Source organism: Sinohyriopsis cumingii, unplaced genomic scaffold (assembly GCF_028554795.1).
Source record: "Sinohyriopsis cumingii isolate HCF-2022 unplaced genomic scaffold, ASM2855479v2 utg002632l, whole genome shotgun sequence".
Lineage (NCBI taxonomy): Eukaryota > Metazoa > Mollusca > Bivalvia > Unionida > Unionidae > Sinohyriopsis > Sinohyriopsis cumingii.
Genome location: NW_028316262.1, coordinates 169832 through 192629, shown reverse-complemented (window position 1 = coordinate 192629; position 22798 = coordinate 169832). Strand labels below are relative to the sequence as shown.

Sequence of the window (22798 nt, the reverse complement as noted above, 5' to 3'; positions counted from 1 at the left end):
TTTTACTACATTTGAACCAGGTTTCTCTAACTACCTTCAAGACATGAGCATAAATATGTTCAGTTGTTAACCTCTAGTAATAAGAAAACAATTTGTTCAACAGTTTAGGTAGCAATTCAAATTAGAGATAGATTATTTTGTATACAATAATTGGTTATAAAAACCATTATATTTGTCCATTCTTACCTGTCCAGCTTTTGACAATAACCTCATTTTGAGCATATATATATATATATATATATATATATATATATATATATGTATATATGTATAGCCTCTTTTTAACATGCTGTCTTCATTCATTTTCGATTTGATTCCAATCCATCCCTGACATACATTTGTCCTTTATTAATATTACCCACAAGCATGAGAAATGGTTTATTCTTTTTTCTTATTATTCTTTGCAAAAACAGGTCAGGGTAGATGAAACTATAACTTGTCCAGCATTAATGAATGGTCTAAAGTGGCAACTACTGATACTGTGTATTGTCATATAGAAAACAGAAGTTTTATAAGTAAGTTTACTACTCTCCATGAACTAATGAGCTGTGGTACATTTTGAGTTACCTCCCTTTGAATGCTCAGTTTTGCTTTTTCCTGTACTAACGTCATTTCAATACATCTGATGATGGTCATTTTGGTCAATGTTCATTAAAAAGGTATTAATTGTCATAGCTGACTGAATATTTTACTGAGTGAATGAAAACTCATAGTTTGTCACTTCCAAAGTTCGTCTATAAATTGTTGTCAAGGATGCACTGAATATCAGCCACTTCACAAACATGTATATTAAGATACATTCTTATCTTTCCTTGCCAGAGTGTTTCATGGAAGTTGGCAGATTCATCAGCCAGACAGGTAGTGCATAATACATTGTGAAACCTGGTAAATTTCCCAACTTTCCTTTTCTTTACTCATTAGAGCTTTCTCTACTGGTGTGTATATGCAGAGGGTAAGTATAATATTATTGTGTACAGCAAGTGTCAGCAGTCATTTGAGATGCACATTATTCTGTACAGCAAGTGTCAATGGTAAAATGAGATTGGTATTATTGTGTACAGCAAGTGTCATTTGTCATTTGAGATGTGCATTATTCTATGCAGCAAGTGTCAATGGTTGTTGTTGTTCTAGGGTTTAATGCCATTTTTCAGCACAAGATAGGCTATACATGGTGGCCAGTATAACTAGTGGAGGAAGAACCCTGGAAAACCCAGGGAAGAACCACCAACCCACAAGAAGCTACTGGCAGGCTTTCCCACATACCAACACTACAAGTGTCAATGGTAAATTGAGATTGGTATTATTGTTTACAGCAAGTATCAGCAGTCATTTGAGATGTGATTATTCTGTGCAACAAGTGTCAATGGTAAATTGAGATTGATATTTTTGTGTACAGCAGATGTCAGCAGTCATTTGAGACAAGTATTAATCCTTTACCATATATATTCTCATCAGTTATGAGCATGGTGTGTTCAGTGCATCTTTTTACCTCTTGGTCAGTTCAACTCCATTTGAATTGATTCATTTATTGGGATGATGACAAAAATAAAATTTTTAAAAAGAAAAAAACTGATGCACAAGCCACCATAAATATCTGCAATCATCATCATAATCTTCCTTCTATAATCATAATCATCACTCTAATTATCCCTCTGTAATCATATTCATAATCACCCCCCTGTAATCATAATCATAATCATAATCATCCCTCTATAATCATAATCATCCCCCTGTAATCATAATCATAATCATAATAATCCCCCTGTAATCATAATGATATTCATAATCATCCCTCTGTAATCATAATCATATTCATAATCATCCCTTTGTAATCATATTCATAATTGTAATCATCCCTCTGTAATCATAATCATATTCATAATCATCCCTTTGTAATCATATTCATAATTGTAATCATCCCTCTGTAATCATAATGATATTCATAATCATCCCTCTGTAATCATAATCATATTCATAATCATCCCTTTGTAATCATATTCATAATCATAATCATCCCTCTATAATCATAATCATAATCATAATAATCCCCCTGTAATCATAATGATATTCATAATCATCCCTCTGTAATCATAATCATATTCATAATCATCCCTTTGTAATCATATTCATAATTGTAATCATCCCTCTGTAATCATAATCATATTCATAATCATCCCTCTGTAATCATAATCATAATCATAATAATCCCTCAGTAATTGTGATCATATTCATAATCATGCCCCTGTAATCATAATCATAATCATCCCTCTGTAATCACAATCATATTCATCCCCCTGTAATCATAATCATAATCACTCCCCTGTAATCACAATCATATTCATAATCATCCCCCTGTAATCATAATCATAATCATCCCCCTGTAATCATAATCATAATCATCCCTCTGTAATCATAATCATCCCTCTGTAATCATAATCACCCCTCTGTAACCATAATCACCCCTCTGTAGTCATAATCATAATCATCCCTCTTTAATCATAATCATAATCATCCCCTGTAATCATAATCATAATCATCCCTCTGTAATCATAATCATCCCTCTGTAATCATAATCACCCCTCTGTAATCATAATGATAATCATCCCTCTTTAATCATAATCATAATCATTCCTCTGTAATCATAATCATAATCATCCCTCTGTAATCATAATCATAATAATTCCTCTGTAATCATGATCATAATCATAATCATCCCTCTGTAATCATAATCATAATCATTCCTCTGTAATCATAATCATAATCATAATAATTCCTCTGTAATCATGATCATCCCCCTGTAATCATAATCATCCCCCTGTAATCATAATGATAATCATAATAATTCCTCTGTAATCATAATCATCCCCCTGTAATCATAATCATAATCATCCCTCTGTAATCATAATCATCCCTCTGTAATCATAATCATAATCATAATAATTCCTCTGTAATCATAATCATCCCCCTGTAATCATAATCATAATCATCCCTCTGTAATCATAATCATCCCTCTGTAATCATAATCACCCCTCTGTAACCATAATCACCCCTCTGTAGTCATAATCATAATCATCCCTCTTTAATCATAATCATAATCATCCCCTGTAATCATAATCATAATCATCCCTCTGTAATCATAATCATCCCTCTGTAATCATAATCACCCCTCTGTAATCATAATGATAATCATCCCTCTTTAATCATAATCATAATCATTCCTCTGTAATCATAATCATAATCATCCCTCTGTAATCATAATCATAATAATTCCTCTGTAATCATGATCATAATCATAATCATCCCTCTTTAATCATAATCATAATCATTCCTCTGTAATCATAATCATAATCATAATAATTCCTCTGTAATCATGATCATAATCATAATCATCCCTCTGTAATCATAATCATAATCATCCCCTCTGTAATCATAATCATCCCTCTGTAATAATAATCATAATCACCCCTCTGTAATCATAATCATAATCATTCCTCTGTAATCATAATCATAATCATCCCTCTGTAATCATAATCATAATCATAATAATTCCTCTGTAATCATGATCATAATCATAATCATCCCTCTGTAATCATAATCATAATCATAATCATCCCACTATAATCATAATCATCCCTCTGTAATCATAATCATCACCCTGTAATCATAATCATAATCATCCCCCTGTAATCATAATCATAATCATCCCCCTGTAATCATAATCGTAATCATAATCATCCCTCTGTAATCATAATCATAATCATAATCATCCCCCTGTAATCATAATCATAATCATAATAATCCCTCTGTAATCATAATCACCCCTCTGTAATCATAATGATAATCATCCCTCTTTAATCATAATCATAATCATTCCTCTGTAATCATAATCATAATCATCCCTCTGTAATCATAATCATAATAATTCCTCTGTAATCATGATCATAATCATAATCATCCCTCTGTAATCATAATCATAATCATCCCACTATAATCATAATCATAATCATAATAATTCCTCTGTAATCATGATCATAATCATAATCATCCCTCTGTAATCATAATCATAATCATCCCCTCTGTAATCATAATCATCCCTCTGTAATCATAATCATAATCACCCCTCTGTAATCATAATCATAATCATTCCTCTGTAATCATAATCATAATCATCCCTCTGTAATCATAATCATAATCATAATAATTCCTCTGTAATCATGATCATAATCATAATCATCCCTCTGTAATCATAATCATAATCATCCCACTATAATCATAATCATCCCTCTGTAATCATAATCATCACCCTGTAATCATAATCATAATCATCCCCCTGTAATCATAATCATAATCATCCCCCTGTAATCATAATCATAATCATAATCATCCCTCTGTAATCATAATCATAATCATAATCATCCCTCTGTAATCATAATCATAATCATAATCATCCCTCTGTAATCATAATCATAATCATAATCATCCCTCTGTAATCATAATCATATTCATAATCATCCCTCTGTAATCATAATCATAATCATCACCCTGTAATCATAATCATAATCATCCCCCTGTAATCATAATCATAATCATCCCCCTGTAATCATAATCATAATCATAATCATCCCTCTGTAATCATAATCATAATCATAATCATCCCTCTGTAATCATAATCATAATCATCCCCCTGTAATCATAATCATAATCATAATAATCCCTCTGTAATCATAATCATCCCCTGTAGTCATAATCATAATCATCCCCCTGTAATCATAATCTTAATCGTAATAATCCCTCTGTAATCATAATCATAATCATAATCCCTCTGTAATCATAATCATAATCATCCCCCTGTAATCATAATCATGATCATAATCATTCCTCTGTAATCATAATGTTAATCATAATCATCCATCTGTAATCATAATCATAATCATCCCCATGTAATCATAATCATCACTCTGTAATCATCCCTTTGTAATCCTAATCATAATCATCCCTCTGTAATCATAATCATAATCATCCCTCTGTAATCATAATCATAATCATCCCCTCTGTAATCATAATCATCCCTCTGTAATCATAATCATAATCACCCCTCTGTAATCATAATCATAATCATCCCTCTGTAATCATAATCATAATCATTCCTCTGTAATCATAATCATAATCATCCCTCTGTAATCATAATCATAATCATAATAATTCCTCTGTAATCATGATCATAATCATAATCATCCCTCTGTAATCATAATCATAATCATAATCATCCCACTATAATCATAATCATCCCTCTGTAATCATAATCATCACCCTGTAATCATAATCATAATCATCCCCCTGTAATCATAATCATAATCATCCCCCTGTAATCATAATCGTAATCATAATCATCCCTCTGTAATCATAATCATAATCATAATCATCCCTCTGTAATCATAATCATAATCATAATCATCCCTCTGTAATCATAATCATCACCCTGTAATCATAATCATAATCATCCCCCTGTAATCATAATCATAATCATCCCCCTGTAATCATAATCGTAATCATAATCATCCCCCTGTAATCATAATCGTAATCATAATCATCCCTCTGTAATCATAATCATAATCATAATCATCCCCCTGTAATCATAATCATAATCATAATAATCCCTCTGTAATCATAATCATCCCCTGTAGTCATAATCATAATCATCCCCCTGTAATCATAATCTTAATCGTAATAATCCCTCTGTAATCATAATCATAATCCCTCTGTAATCATAATCATAATCATCCCCCTGTAATCATAATCATGATCATAATCATTCCTCTGTAATCATAATGTTAATCATAATCATCCATCTGTAATCATAATCATAATCATCCCCATGTAATCATAATCATCACTCTGTAATCATCCCTTTGTAATCCTAATCACAATCATCCCTCTGTAATCATAATCATAATCATCCCTCTGTAATCATATTCATAATTGTAAACATCCCTCTGTAATCATAATCATATTCATAATCATCCCTCTGTAATCATAATCATAATCATCCCCCTGTAATCATAATCATAGTCATCCCTCTGTAATCATATTCATAATCATAATCATCCCTCTGTAATCATACTCATAATTGTAATCATCCCCCTGTAATCATAATCATAATCATCCCCCTGTAATCATAATCACTCCTTAATGTTGTCTTCCCACTTTTTCTGTCTGCCTCTTCTTCTGCACCCTTGCACTGTGCCCTGCAAGATTGTTTTTGCCAGTCCAGATGATCTTGAGACATAACTGTAGCACTTCAGTTTACGCTTTTTTACAGTGGTCAAGAGGTCAGCATAGGGCTCGGTGGCTTGTTGCATCCTGTTGTGGACATCTTCGTTGGTTACATGGTCAATACATGAGATGCCTAAGATCTTGCAGTAGCATCTCATTTTGAATGTTGGAAGCCTTCTTTGTAGATCTGATGTATGTGTCCATATTTCACAAGCATACAGAAAGATGGATAAGACAATCGAGCACATCAGCCTTTTTTTGGAACCAAGAGCAATGTTGATTTCTTTCCATATTGGATGCAACCTTGTTATTACTGCTGTTGTCTGGGCAATCCTGCCAAGTAGTTCTGGTTTGGAGCCCTCATCTGTGATAATTGATCCCCAATACTTGAAGCTTGTGACTCTTTCCAGCTTCTGTCTGCTGACCCTTATTTTCTGCACTGATGCCAATGGTGTTGTTTGTCATCATTTTTTTTCTCTCAGTGCTAATCTTCATACCTTATGCTGTGGAGGTAATTATTCCATATACAATGGAACTGATCATTGATCTGAGAGTATTTCAGATCTTTGTCAATTACAGCCACACAATTTGGGCCTGTTTAGTTGCTTTTGCTTTTGCTGTACTTGCAAATTGATCCTTAGATCCATGAAATTATTTTACAAGTGGATTATGATACATGATAATAATAATAATAATAATAATAATAATAATAATGATAATGATAATAATAATAATGAGGCCTTTGTATAGTGCCTAATCTTTAGAAATTATAATGATAATAATAATAATGAGGCCTTTGTATAGCGCCTAATCTTTAGAAGCTCTAAGCGCTTTACAACATTAGACAACACCTATAAGATAAAAAAAACATATAATGATATGATTACAAAAACAAACACCATGAAATTAGAAAACATTAAAAACATGCTGAGAATATTTAAGGTAGGAAACATCATTAGGTCTTTAAGTTTGTTCTTGCAGTAGAAATAAGTGAGTTTTGAGAGCACTCTTGAATGGGATCTGTGTCTTTGTGTCTAAATTCAGTGGGCAATTCATTCCACGTTGCTGGGCCCTGGTATGCAAAAGAACGCTGTCCATATGACTTTGTTTTCATAGTGGGAATAATGATTATACGATTGTCAGAAGAGGAGTATAAGTATCTTGCTGGTGTGTACACATGGGTGAGGTTGGATAGATATGTTGGACAAAGAATAATGTCATACATAAAAATCAACCTCTTACAGATATTGTATATTCATAAAATCAATGCTTATCATGCAGCCTAAAGTTAGTTAATCATTACATTATGTCATCAATATGGCCTGTTTTACCACTTAAGTGCATCATAGCATTAAGAACTCTGAGGTTGACTGTAATGTTTGTAACTTCTGTCTCTGGTGTATTAAATAATGAACAACATATGTTTTTCTGGTTATTGTCTTCATACTTTTATGGGTACTGAAGTTTAAGAAGAATATTAGAATCGTTTTCAATTCTCAGATGTTAAATGCAATAAAGGAACCAAAGAAATGAACTTGTTGTGGATTCCTGGAATTTCTTTTCTGCCAAAAGAGTATAAAATCTTCAAGGGATCCTTATTTTTCTTTCAGTTTCTTGAGCTGAAAATGTAAATTAACTATTCAACTCATCTGAGATGGATGAAAAAGCACGTTGTCCAAGTGCTGACCGCAGATGCAGACGAGACAAATACAGGAAGCTTCGTCTTAGATCTCAGGAACACTACAGAACAATGATTGGTGCTAATAAACCCCCAATTCCTAAAGTTGGTAAGTTTGTACAACTGAATTTTTTTGGGCCTAAGGCCACATGTGGTTTGAAAAAATAAGGAGGTATCCCCATGAGTGTTGATGGTTAGACATTCAGCAGTAATGACATCCTTATAAGTACTGAGCATTGTGGGATTGTTTTGTATGTCATGTTCTATCATAGTTATGTTTGGATGGTCTTTCCTGCATTTTGCCAAACCCGTTTCCTTAGCAACTTGAAATCAAACGTTTATTTTTTTATATACCGTTTAAAACCACTTAGTATTGTTCAGACTTTGTGGAAATGCACTGACTCTTTGCATTCTGTAGCAATCAGGTGGAAAATATGTTTTGACATTCCGTGCAAAAATCTGTGTTGGGTAAAAAAATATAATCCTACTAGAGATAAATCACATCATATTGTTTTGCATAATTTTTGAGGTTTTGGAGACCTTCTTGCAACTATTTGGCTTTCATAACAACAGGTAGAAAACATTTCGTTTCATCTTTCCTAAGACAAATACACAAATTAAAAAAAATGTAAAGGGTAGTGTTTAGTGTCACAAGAGAATGCTTGTAGATTAGGTCCAATATGACCTCCAATATGCTTCAGGAGGATGCATATAGAATAGGCCCATTGCAGTCTCCTTATTGTCAGAAGAGGATACCTTAGGATAAGCCCAGTGCAGTCTCTTTATTGTCAGAAGAGGATACCTTAGAATAAATCCAAGACAGTCTCCTTATTGTCAGAAGAGAATACCTTAGGATAAGCCCAATGCAGTCTCTTTATTGTCAGAAGAGAATACCTTATAATAAGTCCAATGCAGTCTCCTTATTGTCAGAAGAGAATACCTTAGAATAAGTCCAATGTAGTATCCTTATTGTCAGAAGAGAATACATTAGAATAAGTATAACACACTCTCTTTATTATCAGAAAAAGATACAGTAGAATAGGTCCAATGCAGTCTCCTTATTATCAGAAGAGGATACTGTAGAATAAGTCCAATGTAGTCTCCTTATTGTCAGAAGAGGATACTGTAGAAATAAGTCCAATGTAGTCTCCTTATTATCAGAAGAGGATATTGTAGAATAAGTCCAATGCAGTCTCCTTATTATCAGAAGAGGATACTGTAGAATAAGTCCAATGCAGTCTCCTTGTTGTCAGAAGATAATACCTTAGAATAACTCCACTGCAGTCCCTTTATTGTCAGAAGAGAATACCTTAGAATAAATCAAGGCAGTCTCCTTATTGTCAGAAGAGAATACCTTAGGATAAGCCCAATGCAGTCTCTTTATTGTCAGAAGAGAATATCTTAGAATAAGTCCAATGTAGTATCCTTATTGGCAGAAGAGAATATATTAGAATAAGTATAACGCAGTCTCCTTATTGTCAGAAGAGGATACTGTAGAATAAGTCCAATGCATTCTCCTTTTTATTATAAAAGGATACTGTAGAATAAGTCCAATGCAGTCTCCTTATTGTCAGAAGAGAACACATTAGAATGACTCCACTGCAGTCTCCTTATTGTCAGAAGAGAATACCTTAAAATAAGTCCAACACAATCTCCTTATTGTCAGAAGAGGATACCTTAGAATAACTCAAATGCAGTCTCCTTATTGTCAGAAGAGGATACTGTAGAATAAGTCCAATGCAGTCTCCTTATTGTCAGAAGAGAATACCTTGCAGTATCCTTATTGTCAAAAGAGGATACTGTAGAATAAGTCCAGTGCAGTCTCTTTATTGTCAGAAGAGAATACCTTATAATAAGTCCAGTGTAGTCTCCTTATTGTCTGAAGAGAATACCTTAGAATAAGTCCAATGTAGTATCCTTATTGTCAGAAGAGAATACATTAGAATAAGTATAACGCAGTCTACTTATTGTCAGAAAAAGATACTGCAGAATAAATCACATCATATTGTTTTGCATAGTTTTTGAGGTTTTGGAGACCTTCTTGCAACTATTTGGCTTTCATAACAACAGGAAGAAAGCATTTTTTCATCTTTCCTAAGACAAATACACAAATTTAAAAAAAAAAATTAAAGGGTAGTGTTTAGTGTCACAAGAGAATGCTTGTAGATTAGGTCCAATATGACTTCCAATATGCTTCAGGAGGATGCATATAGAATAGGTCCATTGCAGTCTCCTTATTGTCAGAAGAGGATACCTTAGGATAAGCCCAATGCAGTCTCTTTATTGTCAGAAGAGGATACCTTAAAATAAATCCAATGTAGTATCCTTATTGTCAGAAGAGAAAACATTAGAATAAGTATAACGCAATCTCCTTATTGTCAGAAAAAGATACTGTAGAATGAGTCCAATGTAGTCTCCTTATTGTCAGAAGAGGATACTGTAGAATAAGTCCAATGCAGTCTCCTTATTGTCAGAAGAGAATACCTTAGAATTTCTCCACTGCAGTCTCCTTATTGTCAGAAGAGAATACCTTAGAATAAATCCAAGGCAGTCTCCTTATTGTCAGAAGAGAACACCATAGGATAAGCCCAATGCAGTCTTGTTATTGTCAGAAGATAATACCTTAGAATAAGCCCAATGCAGTCTCCTTATTGTCAGAAGAGAATACATTAGAATAAGTATAACTCAGTCTCCTTATTGTCAGAAGAGGATACTGTAGAATAAGTCTGATGCAGTCTCCTTATTGTCAGAAGAGAATACCTTAGAATAAGTCCAATATAGTCTCCTTATTGTCAGAAGAGGATACTGTAGAATAAGTCCAATGCAGTCTACTTATTGTCAGAAGAGGATACTGTAGAATAAGTCCAATGCAGTCTCCTTTTTGTCAGAAGAGAATACCTTAAAATAAGTCCAACACAATCTCCTTATTGTCAGAAGAGGATGCCTTAGAGTAAGTCAAATGCAGTCTCCTTATTGTCAGAAGAGGATACTGTAGAATAAGTCCAATGCAGTTTCCTTATTGTCAGAAGAGAATACCTTGCAATCTCCTTATTGTCTGAAGAGGATACTGTAGAATAAGTCCAATGCAGTCTGTATATTGTCAGAAGAGAATACCTTATAATAAGTCCAATGCAGTCTCCTTATTGTCAGAAGAGAATACCTTAGAATAAGTCCAATGTAGTATCCTTATTGTCAGAAGAGAATACATTAGAATAAGTATAATGCAGTCTCCTTATTGTCAGAAAAAGATACTGTAGAATAAGTCTGATGCAGTCTCCTTATTGTCAGAAGAGAATACCTTAGAATAAGTCCAATATAGTCTGCTTATTGTCAGACGAGGATACTGTAAAATAAGTCCAATGCAGTCTCCTTATTGTCAGAAGAGAATACTGTAGAATAAGTCCACTGCAGTCTCCTTATTGTCAGAAGAGAATACCTTAAATTAAGTCCAACACAATCTCCTTATTGTCAGAAGAGGATACCTTAGAATAAGTCAAATGCAGTCTCCTTATTGTCAGAAGAGGATACTGTAGAATAAGTCCAATGCAGTCTGTATATTGTCAGAAGAGAATACCTTATAATAAGTCCAATGCAGTCTCCTTATTGTCAGAAGAGAATACCTTGGAATAAGTCCAATGTAGTATCCTTATTGTCAAAAGAGAATACATTAGAATAAGTATAATGCAGTCTCCTTATTGTCAGAAAAAGATACTGTATAATAGGTCCAATGTAGTCTCCTTATCGTCAGAAGAGGATACTGTATAATAAGTCCAATGCAGTCTCCTTATTGTCAGAAGAGGATACTGTAGAATAAGTCCAATGCTTTCTCCTTATTTTCAGAAGAGAATACCTTAGAATAAATCCAAGGCAGTCTCCTTATTGTCAGAAGAGAATACCTTAGGATAAACCCAATGCAGTCTCTTTATTGTCAGAAGAGAATATCTTAGAATAAGTCCAATGCAGTCTCCTTATTGTCAGAAAAGAATACCTTAGAATAAGTCCAATGTAGTATTCTTATTGTCAGAAGAGAATATATTAGAATAAGTATAATGCAGTCTCCTTATTGTCAGAAGAGGATACTGTAGAATAAGTCTGATGCAGCCTCCTTATTGTCAGAAGAGAATACCTTAGAATTAGTCCAATATAGTCTGCTTATTGTCAGACGAGGATACTGTAAAATAAGTCCAATGCAGTCTCCTTATTGTCAGAAGAGGATACTGTAAAATAAGTCCAATGCCGTCTCCTTATTGTCAGAAGAGGATACTGTAGAATGAGTCAAATGCAGTCTCCTTATTGTCAGAAGAGAATACCTTAGAATAAGTCCAATGCAGTCTCCTTATTGTCAGAAGAGAATACCTTAGAATAAGTCCAATGTAGTCTTCTTATTTTCAGAAGAGAATACCTTAGAATAAGTCCAATGCAGTCTCATTATTTTCAGAAGAGAATACCTTAGAATAAGTCCAATGTAGTATCCTTATTGTTATAAGAGGATACCTTAGAATAAGTCCAATGTAGTCTCCATATTGTGAGAAGAGAATACCTTAGAATAAGTCCAATGCAGTCTCCTTATTGTCAGAAGAAGATACCTTAGAATAAGTCCAATGCAGTCTCCTTAATACCGCAAGAGGATACTTGTTGAATTGGTCCAATGCAATTTCCTTAATGTCAGAAGAGGATGCTTTGTAGAATAGGTCCAATGTGATCTCTTTAATGTCATAAGGGGGATGCTTGTTGAATAGGTTCAATGCAATCTCCGCTATGTCACATGAGGATGTTTGTAGAATGGTTCCAATGTGATCTCCTTAATGTCACAAAAGAATTCTTGTAGAATAAGTCCATTGGAATCTCCCTAATGCCACAAAAGAATGCTTGAAGAATGGTTATGATGTAATCTCCTTAATGTCACAAAAGAATGCCTGTAGAATAGGTCCTATGTGATCTTTTTAGTGTCATAAAAGAGATGACTGATTGAGGCAGGAGCCATGGCACATCAGTGATTGGTCTGCCAGGCTTGTGCCAAAGAGGGTGTGAGTACCATTGGACATTTTACTCTGATTGCCTCATCACCTAATAACCTACTTGTGTTGCTGTGCTGTAAAACATGAAACCAAACCAGATCAACAAGGTGGTAAATTTGTTTTTGACATCTTCAGTATGATGAATCCTTGTTCAGTTTTAGTAAAATTTTATTCCCTCAACATTGAGTGACTCAACCTATTCTTCTTATGTTGCCTTTTATATTAAGTAATTTGAGATTATCTCAGATTAGGTTTAGTGTGCAGTACATATTTTCATAGTTTGATTATGTGTTATATAACTAAAAAGGTAATTGAGGTCTAGTTACAATTGAAGGAGAAACGAAAGATGAAAAGATGGAGTTTGGAAGTATTCAAGTATCTAAGCATGTTGATAAGAGAAGCAGCTGAAACCTGTGGAATGAATACATTATTTTGTCATACTTGGTTCTTATGAGAAGAGAAAATGATAAACAAGCTCAATATTTAAATTCATTCCTTTAGTATTTTTAAAATGTACAATTTATAACTTGTTTGATTTATACTGCAAATTTTCACAGAATTGTAGCAAGTTAGATGTTTCAGTTTTTATGTGTTCTTTTATATATATTGAGGGATAATTGAAATAAACTTGTACACCAGTTCATGTAAATGTTTACATTTCTTAATTATAAATTCCCAGATCACATTCCCATCTGAGTCCATTCCTCCCAAAATATGAAAAATTTTCAATAACTTTTGCCCATTACCTCCCCTTGCCACTGAATGCTGTGTCAGTTTTTAAGCTTTCAGTGCAAACTGATGATGTATTTGTTCATATCACCTCCCAGAAGCCATTGGAAGTTTAGTCTGTATACTTTATATTTTAAATTGTTATCACCATAGTCATGTGGATTTGTTCACTTACACATATATCGTTTCTGTGATCTATGACTACATGGTTTTAAAAGGTCATGCTGTATTAGAAAATCATGTAGTTTGTGTTTGTGCTCACTTTCAATTTATTTTATCACCCCTTGTATAATGGGGGTTTGGGCATTGTTAATGCAATCAAATATTTTTTTTCTTTCTCTTGTTTACTTTGTCATTTTAGATTAAACATGTTGGCATAATGTTACATCCAGGAAGTTCAAAGTCATGCACTCACATGACTGGTGTCCCACCTGTAGAAAGTGTACATCAGTATCTGCTTACAGCACTGCACCAATTGGCTGGAGAATACCTGGTTTACAGTAGTGCAAAAAAAAACATACAGGAGAGATGCAAACAAACCACAAAATACAGGGAGAGATGCAAAAAAATCAAAGACATAAAGTACTAATGTTCTGGGCATTTGCCCTAATACTGAGTCACTGACTGGCATGGTGGGGGATGCCATTGGGCCACCCCCCAACTCCTTGGAAGATTTGAAGTGCTTTTCCTATGGCTACAGTTACATCTAAAGAAAAGGAGGGACCTGCAACTTCTCAACCATCTACATCCTCTCTGGAGTTACAGGTGTGTTACTTGGTACAGGAAGCAACAACAAAGTTTATTGGTTTAGGCCAATTTTTCCCAGTCTGTCTTCTGTTTCAATTGAGAATTTTGAGGGAGTGTCCTCTGAATGCTAGGTTCTGGATGGCCCACTCAGTGTAAGTTCCTTGCATCTCAGAACATGGCCTTCAGACCTATGTGTCTGGGTGCATGGGGATTATACATGACTTGAATGATCCACGCCATCTAGCCATACCTCAGTTTGATGATGTATTGGCCAACCATACCATCCAGCTGTCCAATTCTAGATCCACACCATTCAGTGACCATGGAGCTTTTGAAGCATATTATCTTAAGCCCCAGTAAGTTAAGCAATGGAGTGTTAACATATTGTAGATTAGTATGACAATAGTTCCACCTGTCTGCTTAACATTACCACTGTTCCTGTAGTACAGCTGTCCACAAGACCAGCACCCATATGGACTAATTTAGATTTTGAAGAGCAGTCCATAGTGTTTCAAAGACTACATCCTGTAGATATGACTAGCCATTTACACACATATTACCCTCTTGGATGGTATCATGGCAGTCTCAGAGACAATGATCATGCCTCATCTGTGCTTGTGGGAATTTATCATCTGGACATTTGTCCAGATCTTGATGATGTGCACACTGAGTATGGGGATATGCCATATGTTGTTTATACTTAGTGTCATCTTATTTGTCAGTGACTGATCTTTTCATGCCATTGTGGAATTGCAAACTGCTCACCATCATCTCTGTGGTACTGGATCCCAAGGCTTGGGCTGTCTATGTCCTTTCTATCATTTGTAAGGGTTGTTGGGCCTTTGCTTATCCCAAAATTAGACAAAGATTGAGGGGCAAAGTGCAACATGATATCATGCCTTTTCTGTGATCATGGTAGAAAGGATCTCGACCATGACAAAGATCTCTCATACTTATTGCCTAACTCAGACTACCATTGGCCTAAATCACTCACACCATTTCCCATGTGGAATCTTTCTTGGGTTCTAACTTGGCTGAGTTTCAACAAATTTAAGCTCTTAGCCAGGATCTTGTTGAAGCTTCTTTCAGCTTGCAGAATCAATGAATTACTTGCCCAGTTCTTTGACCCAGCCTACCATTAATTTTGATCATGGTGGCTTGGTAGTCCTTATGACACAACCCGGTTTCTTCACCAAAGATTGGTTGCTAACAGAGTGAAATCAGAAAGTCGTCACATGATCTCTCTCCTGTATTGACACATCCTGAGAGGCATTCAAACAGGATCAGATACATGCTTTCTGGCTTTGTCTGAAGTGAATGGTGCCAATTTGTGGAGCCAGGGGAACAGAATATATCCCTTCAAGTCCATTCAGCATGGTTGAAGTGGATAATATGCATGTCATGCTCTGACATATCACTCAAAAAGAAAATGTCTGTTCATGAAATCAGAGTAATATTTCTCTGAGAGTCGTGCCTTTGACTGTGATGTTTCTGTCTAGCTTCAAAGTGACACACTCTGGATCTGGTAGGCCCAGTCTTAATCACACAGGTAGCTTCCAGATCCAATAGACATTAGCACAACCTCCACACATTCACTTGGAAATTTTATTTGGTAAGATTTGACCAAGAGGTCAAACACCATTGCCTCCAGTCATGCTGCTTGGAAGTTAAGAGTGTGGGTTATCTTCATGTGGGGAAATCCAACCTTCATCTCTCCATGGTCACATGTCAGGTATGGTTAGGGTGCTCAACATTCCCTCTTCTTGTAACTTATTTCCTAGTGATAATTTGATCAGGGTTCATATTCAAAGGGGAAATCCAGTTTTTAAGTAAATTATTTTTTGTCTAGAATACTTAACGTATCACAGAGTTGTAGTGCTGTCAGTACTAATGGGAATGTTGTTCCCTTGCTTTTTTGCATGTTTTTGCACTTGCCATTGTCCTCCACATCTGAATAACATTCCCTCACTTTACTGCATTCTCTCATTTATTTGCTTAGCACTGTACCACTGCCTGGTCACATTACTGTAATTCCTTTCCATCCTACTAATATGCATCACTTCATTCATGATGTTCTGCTCAGTTTAGAGCTAATGACATCTGTCATTGGCATGGAGAGGTAATGGGCATCAGCTATACCCCTTTGTCTGTATAATGTAGCAAAGATGAATTTTTGTCTTTTGGCAGAGCTGGATTTGGGAGGTAGTAAGGCTCATATCCCTAACATTAATGTGATCTAGGAAGAACATAATTTACAGAAAAATTTGCTATCCTTTATGGAAGGATTAAACACACAGAAATCAGTACAAAAATTGCAAATTTTAAAAATGATGTACTAATGCATAGATCAACAAAATCCAACATACCATATGTGCCTACTTATAAGTTGAGTCCAACTGCAAACAAAATGGACCTTGTTCTGTCATCATATAAGTGACAGCAGATCAGGGTCTATGTTGTTTGTTCTACTGATTACTTCTAACGAACTGGATAGATCCAGATCTGCAGTTGCATTATGTGACAGCAGATATGGGTCTATGCAGTTTGCACTTGGACTTGTCTCATAAATGAGTATATATGGTGTATGTAAAAACCTATGTGTCTGCCTTTATACTTACCCTGGAAATCTCATGCAATGGAGCCATTGCATGATGAAGTGTTTAATGGCATTGCTAAATTCCCCATAGGAAGCCCCTGTGCTCTTTCCACCTGTAATATTTAGAGTTTCCCCCAAATTAATGAGGTGATGACTACCTGCCATGTCAAATTGTCTGGACCTTTGTTTGAAGGGACCTCATGCAGGAAGAAATTAGCTTTCATGCCTTCCCTGGAAATTGAGAATAATAGTCAATCACAGTTTTTATTGGCAATTGCTGGTTGGGAGTTTGCTGTATAACCCAATATTAATATCACCTCTGTGGCATTTATGTTACCTTAGGCTGGCTTGTTACAGTGCTTAATAATCACAAAATCTAGTATGTGGCCTCATAAATGTTTATTTAATTGTGTAGAGCACAGTTTCTTTCATAGCAACATTTTAAAATTGATTTTTTTGTCCGTTTATTTTCTTTGTGGTAACAGAGACAGGGTGCAAATAGTTGTGGTAGGGCTGTAAAAGGAATCAGCCCTAATGAGAACTTCCTCATGGTCAAACATATAGTGTGGTTTAATCTTTTATTGCCTGTAACAAGTGTAGGAAGGAGATACAGTCAGCAAAGACTTGTTCTCTGTTTATTATTGTGAGGAAGGTTCTGATTCAAATAATCAATGGAACTGGACTGATGAATGAGAGAGTTGTTTAATACAAACACAGTTCTGTTATAGGATTAAATCAAACATCGATTCTATCAGGTTCTAATGGATTTAACACACATGTGCTGCTGTAACTGAGTTTCAGTTCCTTGCTTATTTTGAAAATAAGCATGCCCAACTTTTTGGTAAAGAAACATTCTTGAAGAAAAATTGAAAGAAGAAGTACAATAATGAGGAATTATAATTGGTATTAATGTGATTGAAATTTAGATAAATATTCAAGGAATGTGTCGGATTGTAGTAATGTAGTTTAGACTTGACATAATGTATGGCAGGTAAATTTTGCAGTAGTTAATATTTGCTTTTTCTTACAGGCCAGATAGGATAATAAACATCAAAATTGCAAGAAGTTTCTTCTATCTGAAGCTAATAATTTAAACTAGTGACCTAAAAATGTAATCCACACAAAATATCCAGTCATATGATGACCTGAATAGAATAGCATATGCAGTTTTCTGTGCACATTTTTGAGGTGTAAAAACAATCAGAAGTAAAGATATTATAGGTTTTAGCTGATCCTTATGTACACAGATCAGTGTACAGCACTCCCTCACTATATTGCCAATTGTTATACTAATTGTATGAAAGCAATTATGGTCATTGATCCCATGTCATTAAGGGACAATAAAATTATATTAATCACATATTTCATCATTATGTTGTCTCACTATAAGACAGCATACTGCATCCCATGGACAGTGTTATAATGAGGGCATGCTGTATGTATCATGTACTTCATTATAAGTCTGATTATTAGGTGGTATACTTTATGATGCCCATGGACAAAATGATAATGAGGGAGTACTGAATTATGTGCTTCATTATAAGGCAGTCTCACAATAAGGCAGCATACTTTGTCTTCCATGGATGGAGTGCTGTATGTATCAGGTACCTCATTTTAAGGCAGTCTCACAATGAAGCAGCATACTCTGTCTTCCATGGATGGAGTGCTGTATGTATCAGGTACCTCATTTTAAGGCAGTCTCACAATGAAGCAGCATACTCTGTCTCCCATGGATGGAGTGCTGTATGTATCAGGTACTTCATTTTAAGGCAATCTCAGTAGTAAGTGGTATACTGTATGGGAGGCATACAGTAAAATCTCAGTAGTAAGTGGTATACTGTATGGGAGGCATACAGTAAAATCTCAGTAGTAAGTGGTATACTGTATGGGAGGCATACAGTAAAATCTCAGGAGTAAGTGGTATACTGTATGGGAGGCATACAGTAAAATCTCAGTAGTAAGTGGTATACTGTATGGGAGGCATACAGTAAAATCTCAGTAGTAAGTGGTATACTGTATGGGAGGCATACAGTAAAATCTCAGTAGTAAGTGGTATACTGTATGGGAGGCATACAGTATACCACTTACTACTGAGACAGCATTATATTGAGGGAGTACAGTCGACTCCAGTTAACTGCACAGCCTCGGGGCCGTTACGAGACTGAAGTATGGTACAGTACAGCTTTAATTCAGCATGGCACGAATATAGGTGAAGAATAATGTAAAAAGATGACTAGAATCCACTCTTTCAACATTTACTTAAATGAAACAAGAGTCTACAATGAACAGCACTAACGTCATATTGCTGAATCAACAACGAAATTTACGATTTCTGAAAGAAATCGGCAATTGATGTCTGCACACAAGTTTTACTAATAAGTTGGTGAATTGCTATATCAAAACTATTTCACCTTTGTGCAGTATATGTATATATGCATATGAAGTAGGTGTGTGTGTGTGTGTGCATATATATATATATATATATATATATATATATATATATATATATATATATATATATAGACACACACACACACTCTGGTAGCATATATTTATCAACATCTGTTCAAGGCAGATATTGTCGTTTTTTTTAATTTTAGATATTTCCATGGGATTTACTTAAGTGGGAATTTACATTTGACAACAGTACTGTATCCGACTGTAGATAATTGCTTTTGAAAGTTATCTGCACTGCATGGAATCAGGCTAAGGAAGTTTTCCAAATGATTGATCAAAGTGCTGTGGTTATTGATTGATTGGGTCTAATGAATCAGTGAGTGAAGTGCTTGGTACATGTGTGCCATTTCCTCATGAAGATTGTTGCCAGATATTGTGCTTTTATTGAAAATGAATTTTAGCAAAGTTAAAGAAGACCTGAAAAACAAGTCAAAAATACCACTTTTTGGTAAATCAGCAAAGACAAAACACCAAGCAGCAACTAAACTCCAGCATAAAACTGCTGATATAGACAATCCAAATAGTTCAACAAGTACAAAAGGCTGTTTTTCCTTGAGTGAGAAAAAGAAGTTCAATTTACCACTACCTGAAGGTAAGACATGACATTTTCTATAAAATATTTAATTTTGTTGTTAAGATTGTACATGCCATTTTGTTGTACAGTATATGTTTCAAGAAGAAATAGTAGTGTTGGCACATTTGACCTTTTTCAAGACCTGTATTATGTACTTATTTGCTTGTATCTCTCCACTTGTTTATATTACATATTTTGAACATTCATCACCACTTATTACTTTTGTTTGATAGGCGGGGCCCCGATTGGCCGAGTGGTCTAAAGCGCTCTCCGTTACGGATTACTGCCATCTCACCTCTGTCTGCACCGGTTCGAGTCTCAGATTCAGCCAATGTGGGTATGTGAGAAAGCTTGTCAGTAGCTTCTCGTGGGTCAGTGGTTCTTTCTGGAGGTTTCCCCTGGTTTTTCCTCCACCATTAATACTGACCGCCATGTATAGCCTATCGTGTGCTGAAAAATGGTGTTAAAACCCAATAACAATAACAATTGTTTGATAGGCATAATAATCTGAATAGACTTTTAAAGATTGCAAAATTTGAAACACTGATTTATGCATGGTTTGCACAGTGCATTGAATTTGACCTAACAGTACCTACATTGCACATTTAAAGAATCCTCAAGAGGTCAAAGCAGATTATAACTGCACGCCAACAGTGTCAAAAACAGTGCCCCGATCACATGTATTTACATTCTAAAAGAGTTATTTTCGTTTCTTTATATTGGGAGCACTCTGGCAGTGCATCCCATCTCCCATTATTGTTGTGCTGAATAAAGTACATCTAAGATCTCTCTGTGGGACTGATTTATACTACAAAGTTAAGTGGAAACGAAATGGCAGTGTGGAAGCTGGTCAGTTCAAGAAAATCACGATGATTTAGGATATGGTTTATCGATCAGATTAGGAACAGATAATTTCCCTGTGAGTTTGATGGGCGTGTATTGCATTCAATGTTGTAATATTGTCATTGTTGTATGTATTATTGTTATCTGCATAGACTGATGCAGTTACCTACTTAGTTTCATGCATGTTATGTATATATAATGTGTATTTTTTGATTTGCTTTTGTCCATAATTGAGGGTACAAGTTTTGGCCTACATGCTGAGTGTTATGTAGGGTAAACATGCTTACTAGGTTTGAATTCCAGATACAGCCTTGATTTTGACTTTATAGTTTTCTAGAAACAAATTCTATTTTGATTGAACATTTCATTGTAAACAACTTAGGTCCAGGGCATATTTTGTGTGTCATAAGTCAGGTGACAGTCAATATAAGTTTGAAGTAAATAGAATTATTTCTTCCATATTTTAGCATCAGTTTCATTGTTATGGGGTGGTGGTGGTTATAAATGTCTAGAGGATGGTTAACCTTGGTGTAATAGCCCAGATAGAGTGAATAATAAAAATATGGAATTAATGGATGGAATAAATGTAGATTTGAGCAGAGATATAGAAAAGATATAAAAGAGAACAACAGAAGCCCCTGTATATAAAATTTGCTTAGATAAACAACATAAAATTTTATGAAACACTTGATGGATATGCTTCTGCTAGAAAATAATCATCAAAGGATATTTTAAAAAATGCAATTAGCAGTTCTGTTTACAAAGATGTGACCAATTTCATCACAGAAGTTAGTGTTTTGAACTCATTTGTGTAATATATATAACCTGGTGACTGTTTGTGGGTATGAAAACATCATCTCCTCTCTCTTAATGTCAGAAATTGCTATATCATAAATCAAGCAGACACTAAATGCTAATTTAGTTTTAGGTTGCCCTGGCATTCCATGCCATATAAATTCAAGCTCAGTTCCTTTCATAAAGAAAACAGTAATGTATTTCTCAACAGATCTGGTTGCTGTAACTAATTGATCAAAAGCATAATCTGCTCTTGCTTCATACAAATAACCCCCTGCAGTGTGAGCTATTAATCACCATCTTGGCTAATTTTGGACACATGTACACATATAGTTGACAGTAAAAAGCCACATGGTCCATACTTTGGCTCGATTGCTGATAAACCAGTTCATAGGTTGAGAGAATTCACATCTTAGTTATACAAATAAATTAAACGAAATTCATATCTTGTCTTAACTACATTACTTTCTAACAAACAAGTCAGTGACATTGGCTTCCTACAGACTTAATACTGTCAATTCCTATCATACATGGTTCATATGACATATAAACAAATAAATTCAAACAATTATCTTAAGGCTCTTATCAAAGAAAAATTGTATGAAGCAAAGACCCAGTGTTTTTGATATTCGCTCACTTCCCACTTAGCAGATTTGTCTCTTCACCTTTTTTGGTCCTGTGTCTCTTAAAGACTGTAAAAACCATCCCTTGACAATTTTTTATGAGGAAAATACTCTTTACTTTCCATGGAATCAAGACTTTATGTGTCTTCCACAGAAAACATAGACTAAATTTTCCAGAATAATACATCTATAACACATGAAACTTCACATGGAAATACACCCCTAATTTGTTAACTTAGCAAATCAGGAATTTTGGTTTATTTAACCATCATAATTAACACATGAACATCCAGAGTTTCACCTGTTTTACTGTTTACTTTAAAAAAAAGATCTCAGCAAAGTTTCAACTTTCAACAAATATTTCGGCAAGTACAAACTATTTCTGTAGCATTGTAACCCTTGGAACTTTTCAATGCTTGAACCCAATCAACTGAATCAATTTGCCTGACAGTTATTGAATTGATC

General features: G+C 34.7%; 1 protein-coding gene across 1 annotated transcript in view; it reads left to right on the top strand.

Annotated features, from left to right (window-relative positions):
• The first annotated feature begins 828 nt into the window (after positions 1 to 828).
• Positions 829 to 22798, top strand: part of LOC149770136 (uncharacterized) — a 99359-nt gene continuing 77389 nt past the window's right edge. Inside the window, exons 1-2 of the mRNA XM_089949339.1 lie at positions 829 to 885; positions 7884 to 8060. Of these exons, the coding sequence (XP_089805465.1) occupies positions 7928 to 8060 (133 nt within the window). The 5' untranslated portion in view covers positions 829 to 885; positions 7884 to 7927. The remainder of the gene's footprint in view (positions 886 to 7883; positions 8061 to 22798) is intronic.